Here is a 27814-nt window from a genome sequence, read left to right on the forward strand (position 1 = left end):
AATATATTATCATGCTGTTTACAACTACATGAATGTACTATTGCTGTGATTTATTACTGTTACTGAAGGTCCGCGGCTCCGAACCGTAGTAAAGGGACCTCTGGCTAATACGGTGGGTTCTGTGTCGGGCTCGTAGCTGAAAACTAGCTTTACTTTGTTGTCTGGGTCAACTTTGCTAGCAGAGACAGAGAGAGGCGTTGAAAGGCTGCTCCAACAGAACTTATTGTTTCAGAGGAAAACACGAACACGGTGTACAGTCGAGTCTTAATAGCTTACTTACAGCTGGGCTCGTCAGGCTCTCTTCTTGGCTGCAGTGGTTATTATTATATTTACATGCTTCCAGCTCCCGTTTTTTCCTTTTCCTCATACGTTTCCTTTTTCTCCCTCCCTCGCTCACAGACACATAACGTGTATGGCAGTCCATTCTCCCTGCAGCACGGACTACACTGCCTATGATGCTACATTCTTTAGAGCTATACCTGTAGCATTCTGCCTGTTAGCTTAGCACAACAACAACAAAAAGGCCTCTCTCACCCAGGAAACACGCAGAGAGAGAGCGTCACCCTGTAACCATGGCAACCGTAACGCGGCCGCCTGGAACAACAGAACGTAGCTGTCAAACAAAACCCAAACAGTCCTGACCCGCCACAATATGAAACAGGGAAGTACCGCCGTGTAATCCATTTATTTCAACAAAGTAACTGTATTCTAAATACCACCTTTTTAAACGGTAACTGTAACGGAATACAGTTACTCATATTTTGTATTTTAAATACGTAACGGCGGTACATGTATTCCGTTACTCCCCAACACTGCTGATAAACACTGCTTGCTGTGTGCAGCGCTGAGACAACGCAGCTACTTTCAGTAAGATCCCAGCACTCCTGAGGGGGCTCGCCTCTAAACACTGAAGAGTTTTCGGCCAAAGTTTTAGCACCGTGCTGACTTGTTCTGAGAAGACACCGCCCTGCTAACCCAGTAACAACTATCACAACCACAACAGGGTTAGGATTTGACATTTTGTTTTGCTGGATTTGCCTCGTTAATAATCCTGCAGCTTTTCGATGTCAGGAGGATTTCGGCTTTGTAATGAACGGATACTTTTGTTTACATGACCTCCATTGAACAGGGTTAAAACACATTGTTGTAAATACTGTAGCCCATCTCCCAAACAGGGCGCCGGGTTGAAATTCCACATTTGAAGAGAAAAAACATTGAAATAAATAATTATTTAACACCAAAGCTGCTGAAACTGTTTAACAAGCTCAGTCTGCTACTTACCTGACAGATCAAGATCTCAGAGTTTAACTGACTTGATGCATTTTTTGATTAACAAAAACTTTTAATCAGAAACTGAATGAAAATAAAACAGTAATTAAGTCTCTTTATTTATTTCAAGACATGAGAACAAATCCAACTGCAGCTGCATCAAAGTGTTTTAAGTACAATTCTGGGAATGATGATAAAAGGAGCCTTAAAGAAAAAAACCCTCGTCAGTGACCTCGTCACTATTTTGTTAACGAGCAGCATCTCAGTGAAATATTTCTCTGTAAAATCCGCACAGTGACACTAAAGTGCGTGAATTAGCTCGTGGCAGTTTTATTGGCTCAGCTGGAGAGAATCTGGTTTTGCTTGATGAAGTTAAAAGTTGAACACGCTGTAGACGGGCCGTCATAACAAAAGAAAACCCTCCCTCCATGAGGCTACAGGGAGCACCTGACATAACAAACACAGTCAAACTGTACAAACAGCAGTTTCAGGTTTTCAGTGGCTGTGAGTGATGCAGACATGGCTGCAGCGTCAGTGTTCTCAGCCCAGCGTGATCTCCGACGACTCTTTGGCGTCGATCACTCTGAACACTCCCACTTTCGCCTTCTTCGTGGCGTCCTTTCCTTTGTCTGAAAAATGCAAAAAACAGAAACTGTCACGTTTCTTGTCTCACGAGTTAAACTGGTTTTAACAAAAGAGTCGCGATGAATCAGACGGGCTTGTGTGTCTTGAGCAACGCTAAATCCGACTCCCGTGAACGTCACATATTTTGTGGTTAAAGGACATCGCAGGTGCACTCGTCATAAAACGAGGCTACGATTGAATCGTCACTTGGGTTTTGTACTGATGAAACGATGTGTTTCCTCACCCAGCAAGTCGCTGCGATCGAGCAGAACCTCCAGGTCCTTGTCGCTGATGACGTTCCCTTTCGAAGCTTTAACCTCCCTGAGTGGGACAAACATTACAGCCAAGATTAGCCTCCAGTTCCAAGGCTCATCCACTTTGATTCGGAGCTCAGTGCTTACTTCTCAGTGCCTCGAGCTTTGAGCAGCTCCCGCAGCTCATCCAGATCAATGCAGCTTTTATTCTGGTTCAGCTCCGCCTTCCCACCTTTAAATTTGTCTGTGGAGGAAAGACACCATCGACCACATGTCAAAACATTTCAGCACAATGAACTGAAACAGCTGTGAACAGCTGCAATCCCATCACGGCGAAGACACTCACTCTTGTGGATGACCATCTGCTCCAGCTTCCTCTTGGCAGACGCCCTCTCCAGGATCTTCTGGTCGATGGTGTTGGCTGTGACCAGGCGGTACACCACGACTGGTTTGGTCTGTCCTATGCGGTGACAGCGGTCCTGAGCTTGCAGGTCTGCCTGCGGGTTCTTGAGAGATGACAGAAGCATCAAACATGGACTCAATGAGATACGTACGAGAAACAGCTGTTGTAGATTCGTCATCAGCACCGACCCAGTCGCTGTCAAAGATGATGACGGTGTCAGCAGCTGTCAGGTTGATTCCCAGTCCTCCTGCTCGGGTGCTCAACAGGAAGATGAACACCTCGGGATCTTTGGAAAACCTGCCCATCTTTCAGAGACAAGAACGACAAGAATGACTCAACAATCTACTCAGAGGCAGTTTGGGTGCTAACGCTGGAGTTAAGAGAAGATTGCACCATCAAGTTAAAAATGTGCTTTTTATGCACGAGGTTGTTACCTTTGTAACATGTTCACAATCTAAGGCTACGCAGATTTTTCTATGCGTTTGCACCTTTCGTCCACACGTAAACGGCGTTTTCGGTCACTAAAAACTGAGATTTTTAAAAACTCAGTTTGTGCATTTACGTGTGGACGAGAAAAAAGCAGAAAACGCAGAAAACGCAGCGTCAAAGGTGTGCGCCTTTTTTGACGTCACACTGTGCGCCACGTTATTGTTTCGGTGAAATGAATTTCTACAATACTGTTACTGTTAATTGTCTCTGCAGTGTTTAAATGCTTACATATACACACACAGTTACTGTCCCTCCACACATACGACTCGGTTCTGCTTCTATGCCCCAGCTTTGTTTACTTTTCTACACGGTTAGGAATATAGCGCCACCTGTTGCTTTGGCATGTTCCTAGCAGCGTTTTCCTTCATTTCTGCCTTTACGTGTGGACGGGATTATTTTTTAAAACAGAAAATCTCCGTTTTCAAAAATACCCGTGTACGTGTGGACGTAGCCTAAAACTCACGTTTTCGTCTCTCTCAGCATATGACATGCTGCCGTCCAGGCGGCTGTATTGGAAGCCCCGCAGGTAGCAGTAATCCATGAGGATATCCAGGATCGATGTCATCTGACTGAAAATGAGAACCTAAAGAAAAGAGCAGTGTGGAGAGAGCAGCACAACATCTGTCAATGTTTCTCTGAACAAAGGTCACAAACTACTTCGCTGCTGTATCTCACTCCAACTCTCTTCACTACATCCATAAACGCCCTCCGTTCCTCCTGCTCCATACTCCACATCCTTTCTCTAATATTATCCGACGTCTCCTTTCTGCACATGTCCAAACCATCTAAAATTTGCTTCTCTAATGTCTTCTCCTAATATATTATTTGGAGAGTTGAAGATGCTAAGCTTTCACTGGCAGTGAGCAGGAGGACAGGGTGAGATCACAGCTCAGGTCGAGCTGTTTGGAGACAGAAGCAAGGCTGAGATGTGCAGAGAGAGGAAGTCAAAGGAGAGACGAGGAGGTTCATGGATGTGGTGGAAGAAGACAATGCTGAGGTATGACAGGAGGATGCTGGGTGAGACGGTGGCAGATGATACACTGTAAAGGTGAAAACATTACGCAGTTCAATTAATTTTGTTTTGAGAATGTTTTTTTTAAATTTAGATTTTGATGCAAAGATTTGTAAAATCAAAACATTTTAATGTACATTCAGTAGTTTCGATCGCCACAGACGTCAGCCATCACGGTTCTTGTGTAGTTTCTGAACTTTCTAAACTCTAACTACGCCCGTTAGTCCAGATTCACTGTAACAACTCGTCCTACAGCTCAGGCCTCCTGTAACTGAACGATTTCTGCCACAGGTTGATTTTTGTCACCTCTGGCAGAAATTGTGCTCCTGGAGCCAAAACTGTTGCGTCCTTATTGTCACTCAGAGCTGGAGCGCCGGTTCTTGTCCAGAAGCCAGAGCACGCCGGCAGCATCGGCCTTGAAACTCCTCCTGTAATCTTCACTAAACGCGTGCGTTTCCTGTCTGTGTGCTCACAGTTACTTTGTGTCATTTTTAAACTGCTGACTGTAGCTGATCGTTTCATAGGTTCATGAATATGTTGCACTTTTCCTAACAGACATTTCCTGTTTGCAGCACAACCTTTCACACACTTCTGTCCCAGCTCTACGTCACATGTTCGTTTCACCTTGTGACCTCGTCTCTTCAGTGCTGGCAGCAGCCGGTCCAGTATGAGAAACTTCCCAGAGCTCTGCACCAGCTGCTCATCGATCTGCAGGAAGATTGGGATCAACATGTTACCCAAGCACGAGCCGATTCTATTTAACTGTGAAACACTGAGTTGAGCTATCAGTGCTTCTAGATGAGCACAGCATTACCTTGAACTCCCCTGTGGCGGGGTCGAGGGGGTACTCCACCAGGTACGGGTGGTTGCAGCATCTCTTTAACAGCATGAGGATGTTCTGCAGCTTCAGACTGACCTGAGCGTCCAGCGGGCTTTGGACATCCAGCACTGGGTGGAAGCTGAAGCAGAGCGGAGGACAAAAGATGTGAACAAACGTCTGTAAAGGAGGATTTGTTACGTTGTGGTGGGGACAACAGGCAGGTAACTGCAAACGCTGAACATAGTAACGTTGTTTCTCCTGTCACAGTAGCATTCGCTGCTTGGGGGCCGTCTCACCTCGGCTCCAGCTCCTTGCGGACCCTCTCCAGATATTTCTCCAGGTCATACGGAGTGTCTGTGTCCGTTTCCTTGTAGTCCACTACCTTCCGGCTGCGACGCTTCGGCCTGCCGCTGGACGTCAGGGCTACAGGAGCCTCTGTCTGAACACACCAGGAGAAGCAACAACTTTCACCAGGATCAAACCAGAAATGATGAATCCACCACCGGCTTGTTCTTGGGGGGTCAAAGCTACAGCCCGTTTATATCAGAGACATCAGGGGTCTATGATGACACACAGGGGTCACAAGGTCACAGTGCTCACAGGTTTTATTCTGATGTTCCAGTGACTCATTTCCCAGTTTGTTAATGTTTTTAAAAAATGACACTAATCAGCAGATACTCAACATAACGATGTGGAAATGCTGCTGAAATATGTGGCGTTTGAAACAACGCCACGAGCTGAGCTGGACGTGTGGCGTCCAATAATGAGGGTAACACAGGGATCACAACCTTTAAGAGCCAAAGAGCCACTTGGAGCAAAAGCAAACTCTGAGACGCAAATACTTTCTGACATCTAAACAGAAGATAACACTGATATTGTTTTTACTTTTATGCTTTGTGTGAACAACTCAGTTGCTTATTAAATCCATGAAGTGCTACAGAGAAAATTACATTTTATTTATGTAATTAACACATTTTGAACTCTTAAAGAAATATAACAAAAGGAAAGCTGAACTAAAATGATCCAGCAAACACAAACTGTTATATGTCCTTTGGGCTTTTGGAGCCTTGACCTGACTTTTAAAAAATAAAAAAGCTCGATGCTGCTGAAAAATGAAAAATAGTTATTTGCAAAATTCTGCCTAAATATGTATTTTACCAGGTTAATGTGTGTGGGGGGGCGTGGTCTGCAGCGCCGCTGGGAGGCGACGCACCTGAGCGGCACCCGCAATCACGCCTCGCCACCTTAACGTCTGTGCTCTCTCTGCTGTTGTGTTGGTGTGTGTCGGGCTGTGAGCTGCAAAGCTACAGCCGGCTGTGTGTGAAAAGTGGTCAATGAAGAGATGCTGAAAAGCGTGTTCATGCAAACATCGTCGGGTCGCGTGATATGTTTACAATAAGACTTCTGCTGCTGAACCTCTGCGCACAGCGTCTGCAGATCAGGACTGTAAGCTGTCGTCTGTGAGGCGTGAGCGTGTTTGTTTTTAACATAGTTCAGGGTGGAGCTGCCGACATAATGTGGATCCGAAGGTCCGTAACTGGCCTACCTGGGGTTGAAAGTCTCGATAAATGCACGGCGTTTCGTACACCGGCTTCTGTGAGTGTGACGCTTATTTTGAGCGATGAAAAAATAATATAATTTTAGTTTTATATTTCAATATCACAATAATCTTCTAATTTAGAACTACAAGTTAAAAAGAAAGAACATAAATAAAACACACTTCAGCTAAACACTCATTTATTCTCCTGAACCACACGGAGCCGCAGTATGAGCACTAAAGCGCCGCAGAGCGCCGACTCCTGCTGCTCTAACAAGCTCCCAGCTCTGGCTTCTTGTTACCTTTTCCTGGCCCAGCATCTTGGCAATGGTCTTGTTGACCACAGCAGTGTAGAAAGCCTCCTGCTTGGCTGTCAGAGGAGCGTACACGATGATCTCCTTTTTAGGAGGAACCTCCAGCGTCACATCTGACTTTAGCCTCCTCAGCAGGAACGGAGTCAGAATCTGAAACAACAGATAACCTGTAATAACACGTCTGCTTACCTGCAGCGTCTATATACAGACAACTGATATCTAATATTTAAAGATAATTTATAATATCTTTATATAATGTAGGGCTGCAATTATTGATCTGGGTTGAAAACCCTGAATTAGCTCGAGTGCTACCCACTGAGGAACTGTGCTGTTTCAGGGATCACAAACTCTATGGCCCCAGGTAAGTAATGAATTAAGATTAAGATTATTGTTTATGCCTTTGAACAACTGGATATGTTTCCTTATTAAAAACGTAAACATCCAGGTAAACCTGCTGCTCGTTAGCAGACAAAACCTTACATTTAACACTTAAAGGCTGGCTCACACCAAATTTACTTCCACAGGAGGAACCCAAATGTTTCTTGGTAGCCAAGTTTAAACTTTGTGCCCAATTACTTTTCTTAACTGTGGTTGTGTTCTCAGTATCTCTGCAGATGACGTTTAACAGCAGAGAAACGAGACGGTCACAGCACAGACGGCCGTGATGATGTGGGACGGACTGACCTGGTGCAGCATACTCAGGATGTTCTGCTCACGTTCAGCAACCACCATACTGTCGGCCTCTCCAAGGGTGTCAATGTCGAACCACGACTCAAAGCTGTGAGGCAGATATGTCAGAGATCAAAGCCGAGCAGAAACATCGAGCACAGATATCAGCTGAGTCTGCTGTTAACCCTTTAAGACCTACCATAGAACCAAGTCCGCCAGAGCTTATATTATATTTTTACATGCTGTGGAGCCATTTTTGGGAGCATTTCAAGTTGATATACATCAATACAACTGTTACAGCCTAAATTTTAATAATATGTCTGCATTAAGTGCATAGTAATTACATAAATTGCAAAAAAGTGCAATAAACTACAAAAAAATTGAAAATGTTTTTTGTTTTTTTAACATATATTTCTAGTTAGAGAAATTTAAGAGACTTATCCTTCAAAACTGTAAATATGAAAAAGTTGCACAAAATAGTTTCCCACCACAGGAAATTTACTTTGAGTGTCTTCATAGTTTTATTTTTGAAATACACCAATTTTTATATATTGCAGGAAAAACGAAAATAAATATTATAATGCAAATTTGCAAAAAAGCAGCATATGCATCAAAATAAACTATTTCCAGCAGTGCAATATGAGTCCTAAGCATCCCAGAAACCACACAGAAAGTCAGAAAGTCAAAGATAACTTTTAAAAACACCAGTATAGGCTCATGAGGCCCTGATGGTAAAAAACGACATTTTCGCTAAATGACATCACTTCCGGTTTCAGGCAGGTCATGGCGGACATGCGATAGGAAGTGTTACAAACAGCTGATCGGATCGGCAAAGTGTGTTTCTGGAATATTATGTTTTTGTTGCTGCAAGTGCTTTTTATGCAGCTTTTGCAAAGCTATATGTGGAAGGAAACTGTGACCGAGGACAAGCTGATGGCATAAGATGTAAGTACAACTCCTCCGGTTTCATATGCAAAAAAAATTATTGCGCTAGCTCACGTGGTTGCTATGCTACCGGGATTTAAAAATAATTACAAAACAGAGCGTGCTGCTCCGACTGGTTTTAAAGGGTTAAAGCAGATACACTGTAACAAACGAGGTTCTGTGTTGGTAACAAAATAAGTGGTGAGCCTCTTTTCTTGATTTTGCTTCCAAACTACCAGACGTTGCTTCATAAGTAGACTTGAGGAATTTTTCCTTTAGGCATCAAGTGCTTTTTAAACCATCTCCACTGCAGTCCTGCACCGACTGTTTTCAAAGTTGATTTTTACTTAACTGGGATGTTAAACACAGACACACATTTCTGTGCATATCACAGTAGATGATTGGCTGTCATTGAAAGCAGCAAAGCAGAAAAACGTCACCTTTTGAGGTCATCAAAGACCTCCGGCAGGAGGAAGTTAAGCAGGGACCAGAGCTCGGCCAAGTTGTTCTGCAGCGGCGTGCCTGTCAGCAGCAGCTTGTTGTCGGTGGGCAGCAGCTTCAGCTCCCGCACCAGCCGACAGTTGAGGTTTTTGATCCTGTGGCCTTCGTCCACTATCAGGTACTTCCACTGGAAGCGCTGTTGCAGAACAGACACAAGCCGAGTGATTATCCAAAACAATTTATCAGTTAGAAAGGAAGTTTTGATATAAAGGAATCTTTAATTAAGCAACACTCATGGTCACGTCCCCTCTGCCATTTCAGAAGCAGCAGGGATCGTACCTGTAATAATTTCCTGTCAATCATGGAGATCTCAAAGGAGGTGATGACCACAGGGCACATGCTGAGGGGCCCCTGAGGCCGGCAGATCTGTTTCAGCAGCTTGGTCCTCTCTGGCTGAGAGCCGTGGTAAAGCAGCACGGACACCTGACACAAACAGGACTCAGAGTCAGCTGCTGTCATTCACCGCTGACACTTTTATAGGTTTTCATTCTTATCTGTGAATCAGACTTTGTGTGTCAGGGTGAGACGCTGAGCAGCGCGCTGTCTAACCTCTGGTGTGAAGCGTTTGAATTCATTGATCCAGTTGGGCAGCGTGGAGAGAGGAGCCACCACCAGGAAGGGGCCCAACACCTTCTTTTCTATCATCATGGCGATGTGACCGATGCACTGGATGGTCTTTCCCAGGCCCATCTCATCAGCCAGGATCCCGTTGATGCCGTTCTCCCACAGCATCTGACAGCACAGAGCAACAACACAGACTGATGGGACAGTAAACACGATGATGTCCACGCGAACTGGTGAGAATGGTGCAGCTAACTGGTGAACTTATGGTTTAGGGAAAACTGTGACCCCTCTGTTCAGACACTATCCCCTCATTTAAACCTGATGCTGTGTGACGCACGTTACTACAGGACGACTTTGCACAGCGTCCCTCGTGTCTCTCTCTTCTGACGTGTGTGTAGCAGCTTCGTTTGTAAATAATTGTTTTTCTCAGAGGAGTGGCCATTAAGGCGGCCACTAAAAGTACTGAGGTCAAGGTCATTGAGATGTTTAAGTAGACACGTCTATGATGAAACTCGTCGCTTCATTTTTAAGTTTTCATATTCACAAACTTGGGTCCACGTTGCTTAGCAGCAGGGTGATGACACCATCAGCCTTTTACAACTGAGGGATGAAACAATCCTTACTGGTCCTGCGGCATACTGGTAGCAGGGACGTGCGCAACTCGTCATCTAGCCGACTAACCGTCGTCATCGTCACGTGTCAGTACCACACTTGCTCGTCATGTAATCTAATCGTTAACACTTTTATTGATGGGCCTCAGCTGCTGCCTCTGTCAGAGCTGGGTGGCTGCAGCAGCTCCAGCACTAACTGCTACATTATTGTGGTCTAGAGCAGCGGTCCCCAACTTTTCTTGCTCCACAGACGCTTCAATGTCAGACAATATTTTCACGGACCGGCCTTTAAGGTGTCGTGGATAAAAACAACAAAATAAAACTAGTACCGGTACCGAAAAAAAGATTTATTCATAACACACGTGAAAAGACCCAGGAAAAAAGTTAACGATAAAAACGATAACAAAATAACGCTGAAAACCGATAAAACCCTGAAAACTACACATTTCACACCACAGACTGGTACCACAGACGGGTACCGGTCCGTGAGTCGTTTGGTACGGGGAGAGTTGAGGCTCAGGTTGGAAATTTATGGTTTGCAAGGTTTTTATCGTTGACTCGGTTTCCCTGGGTCTTTTCCCGTGTTGTAGTTGTGCGTCTTATTTTGAAAGACATATTTACACATTACCATAGCAACCAGAGAGGAGGACGTTACTCTCAATGTCGGCGCATTTCAGGAGGACGCTGCTAATAAAGTTACACATTTACACGGTGAATAGACTGTGTGCACGTTAGCATATGCTACTTCCGGTGCAGAAACTCCTGTGGGGAGCTTTGTTTCCGGTGTCCTATTCGCGCCCTGTTTACGGTCCAAAACAAGTTAAGCAAATGAATGAATCAAGCGGCGATTTACATTTCTATAGATGTCTCGGGCATTTACCCAATATATCTGTAAATGATGTTCATCGACTTGTTGATATTTTTCCCCCGCGCCTCAGAGCAAAAGAGAAAAGGGATTCAAATGTTATATTTCTCAGCTGTCCCTCGTTTATCGCGGGTGTTATGTTCTAAAAATAACCAGCGATAGGTGAAATCAAGTAGCCAATTTTATTTTTTGACGGTGCAAAACGTTTCGTGGACATCGTGGACATACAGCACTGCACTTCAGAGTCACACTGCTAGCATCGATGCAGCGATTCTGTACTGTACAGGAGAGACATCACGGAGGAGATCGTCTGCAGCGATCAGGACGCAGGACACAATGTGACGTAAAAACAAAAAAAAGCATGCAAACTTGCACTAAAAAATCTGCGAAACAGCGAGGTGAAAGGTGAACCGCGTTACAGCGAGGGACCGCTGTAAATTTGAAGGTAAGTCACAACATACCCTTCGTGATACTAATGTATAGAAACCAGCAATCATTCATTTTTTGTGTGTCTTTTTTCACGGTTTGTTAACATGCTGTGTAGGTGTGTACTTGACGAGCTGATCTCAACATAACAGGAAACATCTGGTTTGACTATTTTTCACCTGTAGTTTGAATGCTGAACATTTGCCTGTTTAAATCATGAGACCAGTCACTATACAGAGATGTGCTTCTGAATGTGGACGATGTGTCTTCTGCTGCAGTTCTGCTTGTGTTGAGTGATGTAAACAACTGATCGATTTAAACTCTTTAAACGTCAAAAATGATCATTAGATTTTTTATGACACAACAGTGGTGAGTGTTCCCACCTTCTGCTCTTTGTAACTTAACGCCATCTTTCCGTTTTCGATGTTTGGACATGATTTTGGAGTATATCTTCGCAGTAGCGATTGACCGCAAAGTAAAGCTACCGGAAATGTACAACCCCACATCTGGTCTCAAACCAGGAAGTTAGCATTTTCTCGTGCACAGAGTCAATTCACGTTTATTATTATATTTACAAAACACCAGTTTTTGTCTCGGTCAGGTCGTTTTATTTTGTTGTGTTTATCCGCCACAGCTTAAAGGCCGGTCAGTGAAAATAAAGTCTGACATTAAAGCGTCCGTGGAGCGAGAAAGGTTGGGGGCGCTGATCTAGGCGTCATTTATTGTGCTAAGATCAAACACAAAAGACAATCTGCTCGCACAACGCCATGTGGTGCCTCTCTTCTTACCCTCAGCCACTCGATGCCTTCGATCTGGTACCACCTCATGACGCCTCCAGTGAAGAGCTGCGGTTGCTGAACAGGAACTGGCTGCCCGTTCACCTTCCTATGAGGATGCAGGAGGTGCTTAGCGTTGTCGCGCACCGTCTCCGACAGCCGGTTCTTTATATCTTGGTTGGAATCGCTCATCTTCTCAATATCCTCAGCTTCTAGTTTCTTCTGGGCAGGTGCTGCTTCCTGCAATCAGACATATGACATGCACGTGTATGACACTGGATTCATCACGTGCAAATACTTCTTTTGCTTTCCAACCACGGCGGGGAAAAACATTATCCTCACCACTTCTTCCACTTTTGCTTTCTTTGCCTGCGACATAATTTCCTGAAAGAGAAACGTGAGAGAAGATGAAGATAAACAGATAAACGTTAAAGCTACAAACTAAAGCGAGACTTACTTCTTTTGACATCACATCTGCTATTTTATACTCTTCATCTCTTCTCCTCTTCTTCTTCTCTGCTTTGACAGGAAACACAGTCACACGTCACCAACCACTTTATTAGGTACACATGTCCACCTGCTTGTGAACCACACATCTCATCTGCCAGTCGCACAGCAGCACCTCAGTGCCTTTAGACAACGTGGTGACGAATGTGACTTTGAATGTGGAACGGCTAAATAACGCAGATCTACTGGGATTTTACCCCACAACCATCTCAAGGGTTAAAAAGAAAGGTAAACAAACACCTTGAAGCTAAAGAACCAGACCAGCATGTCAAAGCTTGAAGCAGCAGCAAAGAACAAACTTCTTGCCCACCAAAAACAGGAAACTGAGACTACAATTTGCATGTGCTCACCAAACACCAACACAAGACTGGAAAAGCATTGCTTGGTCTGCTACGTCTCAATATCTGCTGCCATATTTGAATGGTAGGGTTGGCGTTTGGCATAGAGATACATGAAGGCCCCATCCTCACTTCTATTAATGGTTTAGGTTGGTTGTGGTGACGTAGCAGAGGCGGGGCCATCTTCTTCAGAATTATGACAGGAAGCAAAACGGGGTCCCAGTACTAGCAAGGTGTACCTAATAAAGTGTCCATAGAGTGTAAACGCTACTAAACTGAGATTTGAGCGCCATACTGGAAGTTTAAATATTAGACTACTGGCCCACCTTTGACAGCTTCTGGACCGTTGGCCTTTTGCATCTAGAAGGAAACAAACTGCGGTGAGTTTGGCTGAAAACATGACTGTAACTGAATGATGACTTTGTCAGGAAATCGATCACCTTCTTGGCCTTCTTCTCAAGTTTCTCCTTCCTGAGTGTCTCCTGAGACGGTCATTATAGAGCAGAAGTGACGTGTTAGCCTTGAGTGGACAGGTGCAAACAGCCTGTACGCTCCACATGTTACACCATACCTCATTGTGTTGTTGCTCCATTTTTGTCAGCAGGAACTTAGAATAGATGTTGCTCTTCTGAAGCAAATGCTGGAGCCTCTTGAACCGCATGTCATGCGAGTCCCTCTCCCAAGACTCCCTGGCCTTATGGGAAAAGTTGGAAGCAAGTACATTAACATGAGTGGGCTCGGAAGCATCCAGAACATCAGTGATGTAGAAACAGTTCAATTGTGGCTCGTCGTCACATGAACGCCCTGATCTTGTGGACCGGTGAGCTACAGACACACATCTATACGCTTTTTACTCCCTAACATCTGCACCAGCCACACAAAAACCAACTAAAACTAATGATGAGTTTAATAATGAGAAGTTTTTAATCTGATAAAGTGTGCCAGCTTTTGATAGTTTAAAAAATACAACTCCCACCTTGAGAAATTAAACAACATACCTTCTTCATCATCTCCTCCTCTTTCCTCTCGCCTTGCTCCATTAGCTTCTTCTCTTCTTCCTCCATTTCCTTAGTAATCACCACTTCAGCCGTCATACTCTCAGACTTCACACTCTCATCTTAAAAACAACAACAACCTTGACACCACCTGAACAAGACTACGCACACAGCATCTTTTCAGTGACACAAGTTACTATGAGGTAATTAGCATTTACTAGTTAATGAGCATGTGACACGCAGCCCTGTTCCTAATGAACTGGCCGTCTGTCTCAGCTTCCTTTGCAGCTCTACATCAAAAACAGACCTCACCTGCAGCAGCACCAGTTTCAATGGCTGTGCCCAGCGGCTCCTCAGACTCGTCAGGTTTGGGGCAGTGAGGGGAGACACTCCGAGTTTCTTCTTTTAGGCTGTCAGCAGAACAATGAAATCGACTCAGTAAAACTTTTCCTGCCATTTTTACAGAGGTGAGTAAACGCCATTTAGACCTTTCCTAGGCCCTGTAACCCAGGTGAAAGGATACATTTGATTTGAAGGGATGAAGTACAACATGAGTATTTCAATACTCTGCATGTAACATACTAAGCTCACAAAAGTGACTGTAGATACCATACTTTACCATACAGGATGCAGTTTCAGACAGTTTCAATCTAAAACTTCATAATCAGTGAACATCTGTGAGTCCTTCTGGTTAATTAATGATGATAAAGAAAGGAACAGGAAGGATGCATGCTGTTCATTTATTTATTGTCTGGGTGGGAGTTGGGCACACGGTGACCTTGGTAACAGAAACGGGCATTGAAGCTTTACAGAGAAGAAAATGATACCTTATCGGAAATTGTAATTATTATGTTAGGAGACTCAGGGCTGCAGTATTTGCGTCCACCTGTACAGGTGTTTGAGCCAAGTTATTACAGTGCACTTATGCTCCACGCGTGGCACGTGTCGCGTACCTCTCCAGCTTTGTTACTGGCGCGTTGCGCCGCAGCTGGATTGAAGTCACGAGTGTACGATCGTGTCTGTTTAATGATATTCCAGCACAGGAGCTCAGAGATACACACTTATACGGAAGGAGATGTTGGCGCAGTGTTTGTGAGGAAAAAAAACAATGGACAAAGTCTTGGCTTCCGGTCTTGTATTCTCCTAAAAACCGCTGAGTGGCGACACCTAGCGACGGGTATCGTTCAGGGCAATGCTGCAGCGGCTTCCTGCACCGTAAATACAAGTTTCTGTGAAACACGGTTGCTGCGGTGAGCGAAGCGATCGTTACACTTACCAGCTCATTGTTGTTGGCAGCGAAGCAGACAGTCCAACTAACGCGGGGTCTTCCAGCTTTCTATGAAGCTTTTCAAAGCGTTTTGTTTCTGCTCAAAACAGCGGAGCTTCGTCAATTATACAAGCAAGTTATCCAAACAGTCATACAACTCACTCTACCTAGCTGACTGCTTGTGTTTATGCTAGCTGTGCAATGTCGGAGTAGTATGTCCGAAAATGTTCCTTTCTCTAAAACGTGAAAAAACATTCAACGAAAAGAGTTTGACGTTAGTACTCTGCAGCCCGAATAACGTGTTGTTGTTAAGCGGAGAGAAATGTGAAATGTGCTTCCGGACTACAGCCCTTCAAACAAAAAGTGCGTCCGTGAAAAAGCTAAGTTGAGGTTACGGTTGTATTTTATTTTGAAGGCAAATTCATGTAGTTTCCGCCATTTGTCTCTACAGCCCTTAAGCTAAGATTTTTATAATGGGCGGAGCTTTCCAATTTCGCGCCATTTCGGAGGAAACCACTTGTGAAACGGGGTGGTGTGGGATTTAGGGTAGAAGATAATAACATTTGGGTTGAAATTAATTGAAACGTAGCAACAAAAAGTATAATTAATTAATTAATTAATTAACAAATAATTAACAGGTTGTCTGTTTCATACATTATAGAATATCGTATGTATAGACAAAACTATTTTAAGAGGACGGTCACCCCTCTGAGTGGAAAGATGTGTTATAACGGATGTGATTTTTTCCCGCGAATGTAAGGCATTATAGTACAGTGAGCAAATGATTAAAAAAAAAACCTAAACGGGGAACTAAACGGTCACTTGTTTGCTGGCAACAGCTGTTTTTATTAATGCTTTTAATCCCTCAGACTCAGGATTAAATAGAAGCCTTCAGCAGTAATGTTGGGAAACATTTTCTGCAGAATAACTATTTATTTTGGATACAACGTGTCCATAATACATTGTGTTATGTGTAGTGAAGTATCTTCATGGTGTTTTAGCTATTCTTTTGCAAATGGAATGGTTTGCAAAAATATCCTCCACAACCTGTTGAAGCCGCTGTGATTGCCTGACATCCAGAACGCCTGGTTCTGCTGGAGGTTTCTTCCTTTTAAAAGGGATTTTTCCCCTTCCCTAGGAAAAGCACTTGCTCACGGGTTGTCTGATTATAAGGTTAGGAACCTTACAGTATAAACCACACTGAGGCAACCGTAACTGTGACTTGTCACTATATAAATAAAATTGAATTTAAAAATGGAATACTTGTATGAAACAAGTGACTTCAAGAATCAGGATTGGCCCGCCTTCAGTTAGCCATTCAAGGTGTGTCGTACATCAGCAGCCGGTTCATTTATATCCTGATATGATTTATACTCACTGCAATGCAAATAGTTACAATATTGAACAACTCTCAACTGTTTGTATGACCTGCATCTTTATATTAATGGTAATTAGCATGAAAGTTATGTCTCTGACTAATTCATGCTGCAGACTTGAGACAAGTGACACAACCATGTAATCTATACTCATTATTGATGAGTTCAGTGTAAAACAGCAGTCCACAAGAAAATATTCAGCTACCCCAGGCTGTGTTGTTGTTGAGCCATACTGAAGTGGACAGTATGTTTAACATTCACACAAAATCGCAGCAGACAACAGTTCCTGGATGAACACTGCAACTAAACCCCAAACATTATTCACTTCACCGATCAGTGGTGGCTGCAAATATAAGAGTTTTAATTAAAACATGTTTAGCCATTACATACCTGGTTACGCTGCTCCTGTGTAAGTAAGCAGTTGATAAATGAACTTCTGTCCTTGAAGGTCTGACAGTTTGTGACTAGAGGCTTTACTCTGCACTGCTGCAGGATTTAGACATCAACTAAACCTTTACAGAAATCAGCACATTCAATTCTGAGAATTTAGGGAACCATTTTTAGTTTTTATCTCCTACTACTGTAATTATTCTTTTCTCATCTTCTTGTTTGTAACCTTGGTTACTTTTGTTCATTTGTCTTCCATTTATCTTATTCTTTCATCTGCATTTTATTTTGTTCATTCCCATTGTGCTTTTGAAATCCAGCTATTTCCCTCTCCATGTAAACTACCAGTCAAACGTTGCAGATACACACTGACGAGATCAGCTATATGAAGCAAGATACATGGAATAATGTATCAAAGAAAAAAATATTGGTAAATAATTAAATAAATAAATGGATAAAAACATGTTTTATATTTTAGATTCCTCAAAGCAGCCACACTTTGCTTTGTTGACAGGACTGCAAACCCTCGGCCTTCTCTCATGATGTCGTCACCTGACATGGTCACCTCACAGGTGAGCCTGTCAGGGTTCATTTGTGGAATTTCTTGCCTTCTTAATGCTGTTGGGACCATCAGTTGTGTTGTGCAGAAGTCAGGTTGTTACACAGCTGACAACCATATCTGACTGTTGCAATTCCTTTTATGGCAAGAACCAATCAGCCAAGTAAAGAGAAACAACAGCCCATCATGACTTTAAGAACTGAAGGTCAGTCAGTCCTAAAAATGGCTGAAACTCTGAATGTGTGCAGTGGAGTCACAATACCCATCAAACACTACAACAAAACAGGCTCACATGAGGAGCGTCCCAGGAAAGGAAGACCCAGAGTCCCTCTGCTGCTGAGGATACATTCATCCGAGTCACCAGCCTCACAAGTTAACAGTTCCTCAGGTTAGAGCTCAGATAGATGCCACACAGAGCTCCAGTAGCAGACACATCTCACCATCAACTGTTCAGAGGAGACTGTGTGAATCAGGCCTTTATGGTTAAATAGCTGCAGAGAAACCACGATGGAGGAAAAGCAACAAGCAGAAGAGATTTGTTTGGGCCAAGAAACACAAGCAACGGACATTAGACCAGTGGACACCTGTGCTTTGGTCTGATGAGTCGGGCCTCCACAGTCGCCTGACCCAAGTTTGGGGTGAGATGGACCGTAGAGTGAAGGCAAAAGGACCAACAAGTGCTCAGCATCTCAGGGAACTCCTTCCTGTTGGAAAACCATTTCAGGTGACGACCTCATGAAGCTAGTTAGCACTGTTGCCGCACAGCAAGAAGGTCCTGAGTTCAATTCCACCATCAGGTCTTTCTGTGTGGAGTTTGCATGTTCTCCCCGTGTTTGCGTGGGTTCCCTCTGGGTACTCCGGCTTCCTCCCACCGTCCAAAGACATGCAGCTTGTGGGGATAGGTTCATTGGATAACCCAAATTGTCACTAGGTGTGAATGTGTGAATGAATGTGAGTGCGAATGGTTGTCTGTCCCTGTGTGTTGGCCCTGCGACAGACTGGCGACATGTCCAGGGTGTACCCCGCCTCTCGCCCTATGACAGCTGGGATAGGCTCCAGCACCCCCCGCGACCCTGAAAAGGATAAGCGGAAGCGAATGGATGGAACCTCATGAAGCTCATTGAGAGAATGCCAAGAGTGCGCAAAGCATAAATCGAAGCAAAGGGTGAATATTTTAACGACTCTAAAATATAAAACATGTTTTGAGTTATTTTTCTGTTTACAAAATTCCATCTGTGTTCATTCATAGTTTTCACGCCGTCAATGCGAACATACAATGTAAAGAGTCATGAAAATAAAGAAAAAACATTCATTGAGAAAGTGTGTCCAAAGCTTTGACTGAGAGTAATTATCTTGGATTTCTCCCTCCTGTTTGCAGATTGTGCGAAGTCTGATCAGAAAGGCCTCAGTGTTTGTTTCTTTGCTGAGTATTTAAAATGACATGTTTTAGGGCACAAATGCTTTGGCTCACCCGACATTAACCCATGCTCCATGGGATCAGGCTACTGGTTATTTCCATACAGCAAGTGGAATTTCTTAAAATTTATGTGCATCCAGCGACACACACAATGACCATTGTGTTGTGACTTCTTCTTATCCAGAGTTTGCTTCAAACTGAATCCAGTCGCCTTTATTATGAAAGGAACATTGTACTTTATATATGCAACTCAGTATTCAGTATTGTGGTTACACCTAGAAATTTGCAGACCCTGTGTATCTGGCAGCGGATATGCCATAAACCTTAAATAAATAGCCACGTTTTTTTTTTGTTTGTTTTTACATCTTACTCAAACTCCCAGACACATCCTCCCATTTCATACAGTCCAGTAATACAATATTTATTTTCAATTTAAGTGTTACATTTTGAGCAACCAACTTACAGTTGTCTTCAGCCACAAATTTAATGCAGAGAAAGTGAAAACTGTTTCAATAATGGTTGGAACAAAACCAAATCTGATTTTACAGATATATACATAATGTTTATGTACATATACTGTTACACTAGACTAAAGCTGCTTAACAGTTGAGACACTGTTGTGCAAAGGTTTGTGAGAAAACTTGGAAAAAAACCAACAAAAAAACAAAAACAAAACAAGAAACACGTTTGTATCGCAACAGACAGATTATGTAAAAGACTGCAAAATTATCACTGAAGGAAGAGAAAGAAAAGGTCGGTACAAACAGAAACCTCAATCATGTATCAACTTTGCTGTAGGAATGCAGAGAAAAAGACACGTCCACCCACACTGCTGTCATGAACTTGTATTCAGGGGACCAAATAAGAGAGAGTCGTCTCACAGCTCTGAAAGGGGGGATGATGGGGATCTTTAGACTTTGTTGTCAATAACTAGACAGTATGACAACAATGATGCACTTTTTGTTTTTTGGTAGTGTGGCTACATTATATACAGTACAAATACAGGCAACTTCATCTTGTTCTCACATACCAATTTTTTTTCTCTTGGGGAGGGGGTTAAACAAAGTGGTTCCTTTCTCAGCAGCATCCACCTGATGAAGTCTTGACAGTAGTGCCTGGAGTCAGCTTGACGTTGGGCTTCTCCCCTCCTCCGGCTGTGGCCCCAGGGCCCATCCTCTTCTTGATTTCAGCAGCCATGGTCATGAAGGCCTGCTCCACATTTGTGGCATTCTTTGCGCTGGTTTCCAAAAAGGGGATTCCCAAAGAGTCTGCAAATTCCTGGATACAACAGAGGGGCAGAGTCAGAGTCACTTACCTAAGAAAGTAGTGTGTGTGTCATATATACATACATGCATATCACACACACACACACACACATCTGCTCTGCCTGTCAAGCCCACTTTATGCAATGACTGTCTGTGTCTGAAGGTAAGAAGCTTCGCCTGTTATCTATGTGCACCATTAATATAAACTATGACCCCGGGGCTTTAACCCGGTTTCAGTGAAACAATTATAAGTCACTTATTCATTTGGGATTTTGTTTATGCAGCTGAAAGCACCCAAACTACTTGGCTAAGGTTCACGGAGACCGTTACATCCAAGGGCTCTGTGAAGTGCATTTCTCATTAGAGCCTTACCTTAATGCTAATCCATCTTAAATAAGTAGTCATTCAATGAATGTCCTGCATGTTACACTAACCTCAAGATGGTTTTGGCAAGCTACGTGAGGAAACTTTACCTTTGCTGTTGTGTAGTCCACCACTTTCTTTGTCGTCAGGTCACACTTGTTCCCAACCAGTAGCTTGTTGACATTTTCACTGGCGTAGCGGTCAATCTCCTGGAGCCACTGTTTGACATTATTGAAGGACTCCTGGGACAAGAAACCGATAAACCTGAGCAGTGAGGTTTGAACTTTGGACATTAGACAGAAGATCGAGATCTATTCACAGACGACGCTCTATGATAGACATGATTTCAACTTAGCCAGCCATCAAATGTGTACAAAGAGGAATGCTTTCTCATTTCTCTGAGGACAGCATGGCTACACTGTATACTCTGATCAACGCCATCTTTAATGACTCTCAGCTCATGAAATGCAAACACAGTGGTTGTCTTATTTCTTTGGACCTCAGGAGCCCAGAAACAAAGCAGTCAGATTGTGTTTTGTCATTTAGACAGTAGATGATTAAACTTCATAGTTTATTCTGCACAAATGATCAGTGCTGCTGAAAAACATGGACGTATTACGTGTGTGAATTATGTGTCGTCTGACTGACCTGATCTGTGACATCATACACTACGATGATACCATGAGCACCTCTGTAGTAGCTGGACGTGATTGTACGAAACCTTTCCTGTCCCGCTGTATCCCACTGTGAAAGCATAAAGATTATCCGGTTGGTAACTGACTTTGCATGAACACAGACAAAGACAACACACAAAATAACAATACGATTATCTCTACACTGAAAAGTTCACTGGACAAGAATTTCTAATAGCAACAAAAATACAAAAATACAAGCGTCCTGAGTTGTTAGGTCATCCACTCGTCATGTGGTTTGTAATTAAAGTTGCCATGTTCTTGTTTTTCCTTCTTGTGAGTATCCATGCACAAAATGAAATTAAAAATAGCGTGTTTGTTCTAAAGCCTAATATAGATTTTCCACTGTTGTTGTCAGTAATCTAAAAAAAAGTACTGGGCAGCAGCTTGGAAACAAGACGTAGCAGTAAGTTAGACTAAAGAGCGCACCGTCTTTCATACGAGAAGAAAATAATAGGAAATTAACACAGTTATGTCAGACTAATCTCTTCATGTTTCTGGTTGCACACATTTCCAAACACAGACATGAAAATGAACTGAAAGATGGTGACTGACGGACATGAAGGAGAGTACTTACAATCTGAAGTTTAATGGTCTTTCCATCTAATTCTATAGTTCGTATTTTGAAATCCACACCAATAGTGCTTATGTAACTTTCTGTGTATGTGTCATCCTGCAAAAAGAAACAAAGTTAATTAGATGATCCATACATCCTGCTCACTTTGTGCTTCAGGATACACACATATACACACACCCATCTAACTCTAGGACAAAGTAGCCAACGCATGGCTGCTCAATTATGGCAAAAATCATAACTTGTTACTTGAGACAATATTAGGATCACAATTAACAAACAAGACTTTTGTAGGACAGAGGAAGCTCCGGTGTCCCAGTTTTAGACTGGGACATAAACACACCTACATTTGAGGATCTGTGCAAAGTTGGCAGTGTGACATTTATCTCAAAACCTTACACAGGCATGTGATGCGATCTGTGCGTAGCAGGCGATTGCTGCACACAAACTGAAGGTTTTGTAGTGAGAGAAATGTTACATGTAGTCTTTGACATTTGCATGCGTGGAGGGATTTCTGATTTATGAATATGAAGTTACTTAATTGTGCATAAACAGGTTGGATGTATGCATTTGTAAAAACGTTGTTTATGTGGTCAAAACGCTGTGTGTTTGTGTACGAATTGGAACACTCATTTGTGAGTCCTCAAAAGTTACACACAAATCAGTGTACACATGTGTAATCTTAGTTTATGTTTGTGGCTCATTTAGTGTGCGTTTGTAACGCTTCTAAGGTAAATTTCTCCCCATAAGAAAAGGTTGCTAAATTTATCAACTAAAACCAGAGTTATGATCAAAATGAATTCATCACATTCACCCTTTTTTATTTTTAGAAACGCTGGAAGCCAAAATCGTAACTTTGAGTAATGATTGCTCTACCCAAAAAATGGAGCATGTTACAATGAATGTTACAAACAAGACAGTTGTTTTTATTTTTAAATAAATACTTTTAAGAAACTGAAATAAGTTAATAAAACTACTATTGTGCAGAAGGATTTAAGATTATCCAAGTGAAAACATTTTTCAAAGGACTGCATGAAACCAACACTGTGACACTGAGACAGTTTAAGTCAAATGGACTTAAAGAAACACTCTTTATTTGCTTTTGGGGCAAAACTTACTGCAAATCGAAGAAGAAGGCAGGACTTTCCAACACCAGAGTCACCAATCAGGAGTAGCTTGAATAAATAGTCACTGTAAGGGAAGGGCACAAATAAAACCAAAGATATTATTCATGCTGTCATAGTAAGGAAACACACAAGAACCATTCAGGATATCATGCTTCTTATTCATAAGGTTGCTCTGACCAACACTCAGTTTCAGTTCCATCTAAACATCTTCTTAGATGACAGGTTACATTTTATGAGCAAAGGGAAACAAACATGACAAGCATGCCTGCTGAACTCTCCCAGATCTACAGAAGCGTGCTAACGCCTCTTCTCCATTAGTACCAACTCAGCTCGACTCAACTTGATTTTAGGGTTTTCTGTTAGGTGCTAGGTTTTAGTTTCTACTCGACTGGGGTTCAAAGGGAACCAACTTGAAAATGTGATGCCGACAGACTGTGTGCCACCGACTGGCTGATCACTGGTGTCATTCAATGAAACCACGTGTGGCGGGGCGTGGTTTGCAATGCTGCTGCAGGTGCAATGGACGCACCTGCGTGGCATCTGCAATCATGCCTCAGCCGGCTGAAAAGTTTGGAGTTTTGAGTTAAGGTTGTTGTTATGTTGAGCTGGCAGCGGGAGAGCTGCAGCTGCATGTGTTTAGCAACCGTAACTGTGGGTTAATAAAGATGATCAAAATGCCACTGGGTCTATCGTGCATGTTTACAGTGATGCTGAAACCCAGGATGGGGGGCACAGCAGACCCACAACTGGGGGGCAAGGCGGGGAGCTGGAATAACTACGGGTCCAGACTGAGCTCCACTTGCGGAAGATAGGGGCCTCGCTGGCACCACCGCCAACCCCACCAGTGTGCTCCACGGCGTGGGAGTGGAGGAGATCAGGTTGGATCCGGCGCCTGTGCCAGCCCCAAGGGTGTGACCAGCCAGCACGCAGCCTGCTGCAGCGCCCGTTCCCAACCCTTGCGTGGGAGCCATTGGTGTTCGGCAGGGGCTGGTGCCCGTTCCTGCGCCCCGGAAGAAGGCCGAGGAGACCAACTCAGCCTGAGCCAGAGTGCAGAGCGCCAGAGGCACCATGTGGGGAGCTGCTCCAGGCGGGAGCGGCGGAGGCACCGTGGGAGGAGCTGATCCAACTGGGAGACGCAGCGGTGGAGGCGCCGCGTGAGGAGATGGAGGTGCCCGTGCCAGGGGTGTCTGCGCAACCTAAGTCCGAGGTCGGCGGGCTGGGTAGACCGGTGTCAAGCACGCTGGTGTGGTGCGGCCTGCTTGAAGCCTGCCCAGCTGCACGTGAGCCCCGGCTCACTGCTACGCCTGCTGCACCACTGCTTGCCACATGGGTGGCCCCCGGACCAACTCCGGGGCTGCTGCTGGATACGTGGGCGACCCCCGAACCCACCTCAGCACCAGCGCGAGGCGTGTTTGCGATGCCTTGCCACACACCCCGATGTGCGATGGACGCACCTGCACGCCATCTGCAATCACGCCTTGCTGGCTTAAAAGTTTGGAGTTTTGAGCTAACGTTGTTGTTATGTTGAGCTGGCAGCGGGACAGCTGCAGCTGTGTGTGTTTAGCAACCGTAACCGTGGGTTAATAAAGATGGTCAAAACGCCACTGGGTCCGTCATGCATGTTTACACCACCATTTTTGAAACCCGGCAAAGAGAGACATGGCTGCACAAAAAGCCATACACCAAGCATCAGGTGCCTCAACATCCTCTGTGTTGTGTTATTGCCACATACAAATTACGTCATGGGGCTGCCTTGCTTTAACAACCCCACACACACTGAGATGGTGTTTATTTTTAATGGTAAACGAGTGAAGCCGAGTAGTGCAGCGTTGAGTAGGTACTAGTGGAAGAAGTACATGTAACTGTGTGACTTAACACATGAAACCAACTCTCAGGATCAATAAATGCACTGGTTGTTAGATAGCTCCTCATTCACACAAGCACTTTTTTCTATGCGAGTGCTTTCACACACATTCACACTTTGACAGATACATTGAAAAGCAACTTGGGCTTAGTGTCTTGGCGCAGCCAGTCATCGAACCACCCCGTGTGAAGTTAACTGTGGAGAGTGGGTAACAGACTCTCCATTTTCATTCGCCAAAAATCCTGCTGAGGCACATGACAAACGACATACTATGGGTAGAGAATTCAACCCCTATCAACCAAACGAATCATCTTAAAAATGCAACAAAGGCAGGTTTGAAAGCAAACTTTAAACAGGAGGCTTCAGTCTTTTTTTGTTTCATCCATTTTAACAGAGACTCTCCAGTACCCTTCCAGTTCAATTCAATTTATACAGCACCAAATCACAACAAAGCTCCTCAAGGTGTTTTTATATTAGCACGGTAAAGAGTCTCAATAACACAGAAAAAACCATCACAATCAGACAACCCCCTGAGTAAGCACTTGACGACAGCGGGAAGGAAAATCGTCCTTTTAACAGGAAGAAACCTCCAGCAGGATCAGGGAGGGGTGGGGCCATCTGTCAAGAGTGATTGGAGGAGAGGGCAGGAAGCCACTGGAAAAAGACATTCAAAAAGGATCTATGTCTTATGTATCTATATATATGATATTTATGATATCAAGTCAGGCATTCCTTTTGTCACACAATAAATGTACTTTATATTATTTTCAATCTGTGGATTATTGATAAAACACTTACATTCAGTGGAACATAAAATTTAGCAAAGTTATTAACAATTTACACATTCAGTCTTTTCATATTTCATGAACAGCAACAGCAAAGCATAAATGCAGAACTTTATTCTCTCAGTATCTCAGTCAGTGTTATCCTGCTTTTGAGGACTATCTCAGTTCTTTACTTTCTCATTGTAATAAATTCCAATCATTCCCTCTTCGTTAAGCCTGTGACTATGAACAATGGTGGTTCCTGTGAAAGGCTAACTGCACTGCTCAACACAACTCTGGCAGCAAACTGACCAGAAAGAAGAATATGAAAAACTTTGGGGTTCAAACTATTAACTCCCATTACAATCAGTCTCCTTGCTTAAAAGAGTCAAACTGTGTAATTTAGACCTTCCTAAAGTACTTGCTTGACATTTTAACCAGAAAGTCTGTATTCATGCATAGGATTCCAAGTTTCCTCGTAACCTGGGGTGAAGATACATTCTTTTCATTTTTAAACTGATGAGCTTGACCCAAATATCTAGCCTATACCAAGAAAGTGAATCACAGGATTAAGGACTCAACTGAGGTGTACACAGTTATTACTTAACTGTCACTTTGAAACTATAGTTTTAAAATATTTAACAGGAGCTCTGTGTAACAGCTTATTAGAAAGAGGAAAATATCAACAATCAGCCCATGTGAACATTTACAAATGAGAAACATAAGACTGATCCAAAGCTTAAGGAACTAATACTCAAAACTGCAGCGTGGAAGTCTGTCCTGCATCATGTGACCAACACATGACTGGGACTGTGAAAGGAGCGTTAAAGCACAACCAGGCTATAAGACTGAAAACTGACTCATAGACAGCAAAGACCAAAACCAACAATTTGCACGTAAACAGTGGATCCATTCACACAGCACGTGCTGTATACAATAACCAGATCAGCAACAGGTCATGTATGCTAAGGTCAATTATTTAGGGAACCGTAATGACAAGTTAATGAATTTAGCAAAAATACGGGTGATGGCTCAATAATATAATTTTAACCAGATTAAAGAAGCTGTTAAGCATAACAAAAGCGGTTACTTTTTTCCTTCCTGCATCTGAAACACCGGGAACCAACACCAGAGTCTCTACGGGTGCTGGCCTAACAGCTGGCTAGCACTGTGACAATCTATAAGACACCATTGCTTCACGTGAACATAGAGTGTTAAGAGTACAGTATCGGCCTGGACACACATGGACATTTCGGCTAGGGTCAGCTGATGTTCCTAGCTAACCTAGCTCAACTGCTAGGTTACAACCTAACATCAAGTTATTTGCAAACGCCAACTTACTTGTTAGCGCAGAGCTAGTCTTAGCTAGCTGACCAAAATGTAACACAACTTTATGTTTACGTGTAAGAATGATACTTACTATTCTGGATTCATTGTTGACTCGTTGAATGTTTATCTCTTCAAGTGAATGTCCCCTTTGTTTCTGTCTGCAGATAAACAGCGTTCGTTACGACTAGCTTACTCTGGTTTCCAAACCAAAACCGGTTAGCTGTTCCTCAGTAAAAATCCAAAATGGCTGCAACGTCCACCAGGAAACAGCTAACATTAGCCAACTGTGTCAGCCGAGTCAGGGGTAACACGAATTACGAAACCCGCTTTCACGAATAAAACAGACCTATATTTCGTTTTACAGCGGTAACGCTAAGGTGAACAAACAGGTGATATGGGCAGACGTCTGGCTAACCGGCCTTTTCTCTCCCTCCAGCTGAGTATGTGTCGTTACCGCAACAGCGAACTGTCAAGCTCCGTAGGAGGGATTACATCATTTAGTGAAACGTGGCAAAGAGGAGTCAACCTGTGCACCGTGTCAAACTACAAATGATACACAACTTCCGGGAAAATACTTCAGTATAAACCATAAACCTGGCTGTTGAACTATTTGTTTATTTACGAAGAACTTATAATATTTTATGGAGTCAATGGACAGTGAGCGGTCATGAATGCTGCATTCCAGCAGCTTCGCACTCTGCACCAACGCGCAGTGCTACATGCCTTGTTTTGGTTTGCCATTGTGTTATCGATATTATCAGATTATTCTGTTATGTACAATGAAAGCAAAGAATAAAACGATCTATATAAGTTTATTTATAACGTTATGATTCTCTCTTCCGGTCACATACCGATTTACTGTATCAAACTTGACAATAAACTCGACTGTATGTTTCTTTCTGCTGTTACGTCCCAGACAGCACATTTATTTG

At 43.3% G+C, this 27814-nt stretch overlaps 2 protein-coding genes across 5 annotated transcripts; both read right to left on the reverse strand.

The window, feature by feature from the left end:
• Nucleotides 1-1384: 1384 nt before the first annotated feature.
• On the reverse strand, nt 1385-15522 carry hells (helicase, lymphoid specific). 4 transcript variants are annotated; one of them, XM_087837512.1, is made up of 23 exons: nt 15175-15522; nt 14211-14308; nt 13902-14020; nt 13475-13597; nt 13344-13385; nt 13230-13263; nt 12516-12574; nt 12401-12442; nt 12071-12298; nt 9366-9548; nt 9096-9239; nt 8756-8952; nt 7407-7500; nt 6711-6872; nt 5168-5310; nt 4866-5010; nt 4676-4759; nt 3503-3622; nt 2739-2855; nt 2494-2653; nt 2295-2391; nt 2138-2214; nt 1385-1898 (listed from the first exon to the last, which is right to left on the reverse strand). In XM_087837512.1, exons 1-23 carry the CDS (start codon nt 15180-15182, stop codon nt 1810-1812), a joined length of 2565 nt encoding a protein of 854 aa, XP_087693638.1. In that variant the 5' UTR covers nt 15183-15522; the 3' UTR covers nt 1385-1809. The 4 variants fall into 4 exon arrangements, with proteins under 4 accessions (XP_087693638.1, XP_087693636.1, XP_087693635.1 ...); XM_087837510.1 differs by having other exon boundaries at nt 12516-12577; XM_087837509.1 differs by lacking the exon at nt 15175-15522 and having other exon boundaries at nt 14211-14355.
• Nucleotides 15523-19311: 3789 nt separating this feature from the next.
• Nucleotides 19312-27432, reverse strand: LOC102783297 (ras-related protein ORAB-1-like). The gene is made up of 6 exons (XM_087837513.1): nt 26974-27432; nt 22917-22989; nt 21802-21897; nt 21181-21276; nt 20643-20774; nt 19312-20182 (listed from the first exon to the last, which is right to left on the reverse strand). Exons 1-6 carry the CDS (start codon nt 26985-26987, stop codon nt 19982-19984), a joined length of 612 nt encoding a protein of 203 aa, XP_087693639.1. The 5' UTR covers nt 26988-27432; the 3' UTR covers nt 19312-19981.
• Nucleotides 27433-27814: the final 382 nt, after the last annotated feature.

This window comes from Neolamprologus brichardi, unplaced genomic scaffold, assembly GCF_056152115.1.
Source record: "Neolamprologus brichardi isolate AB-2024 unplaced genomic scaffold, ASM5615211v1 NODE_ptg000033l+_length_6344489_cov_1, whole genome shotgun sequence".
Taxonomy (NCBI): domain Eukaryota; kingdom Metazoa; phylum Chordata; class Actinopteri; order Cichliformes; family Cichlidae; genus Neolamprologus; species Neolamprologus brichardi.

Coding starts and splice junctions, on each gene's coding strand:
- hells (XM_087837508.1), bottom strand. CDS start 14,355: ATGGCAGGAAAAGTTTTACTGAGTCGATTTCATTGTTCTGCTGACAGC. Junction 12,578..13,229: donor CGGTCCAGAAGCTGTCAAAG/GTGGGCCAGTAG, acceptor TTCCTGTCAAAG/CAGAGAAGAAGAAGAGGAGA. Junction 12,443..12,515: donor CAGATGTGATGTCAAAAGAA/GTAAGTCTCGCT, acceptor TTTCTCTTTCAG/GAAATTATGTCGCAGGCAAA.
- LOC102783297 (XM_087837513.1), bottom strand. Junction 21,277..21,801: donor AGACCATTAAACTTCAGATT/GTAAGTACTCTC, acceptor ATGCTTTCACAG/TGGGATACAGCGGGACAGGA. Junction 20,183..20,642: donor TGGACTACACAACAGCAAAG/GTAAAGTTTCCT, acceptor TGTTGTATCCAG/GAATTTGCAGACTCTTTGGG.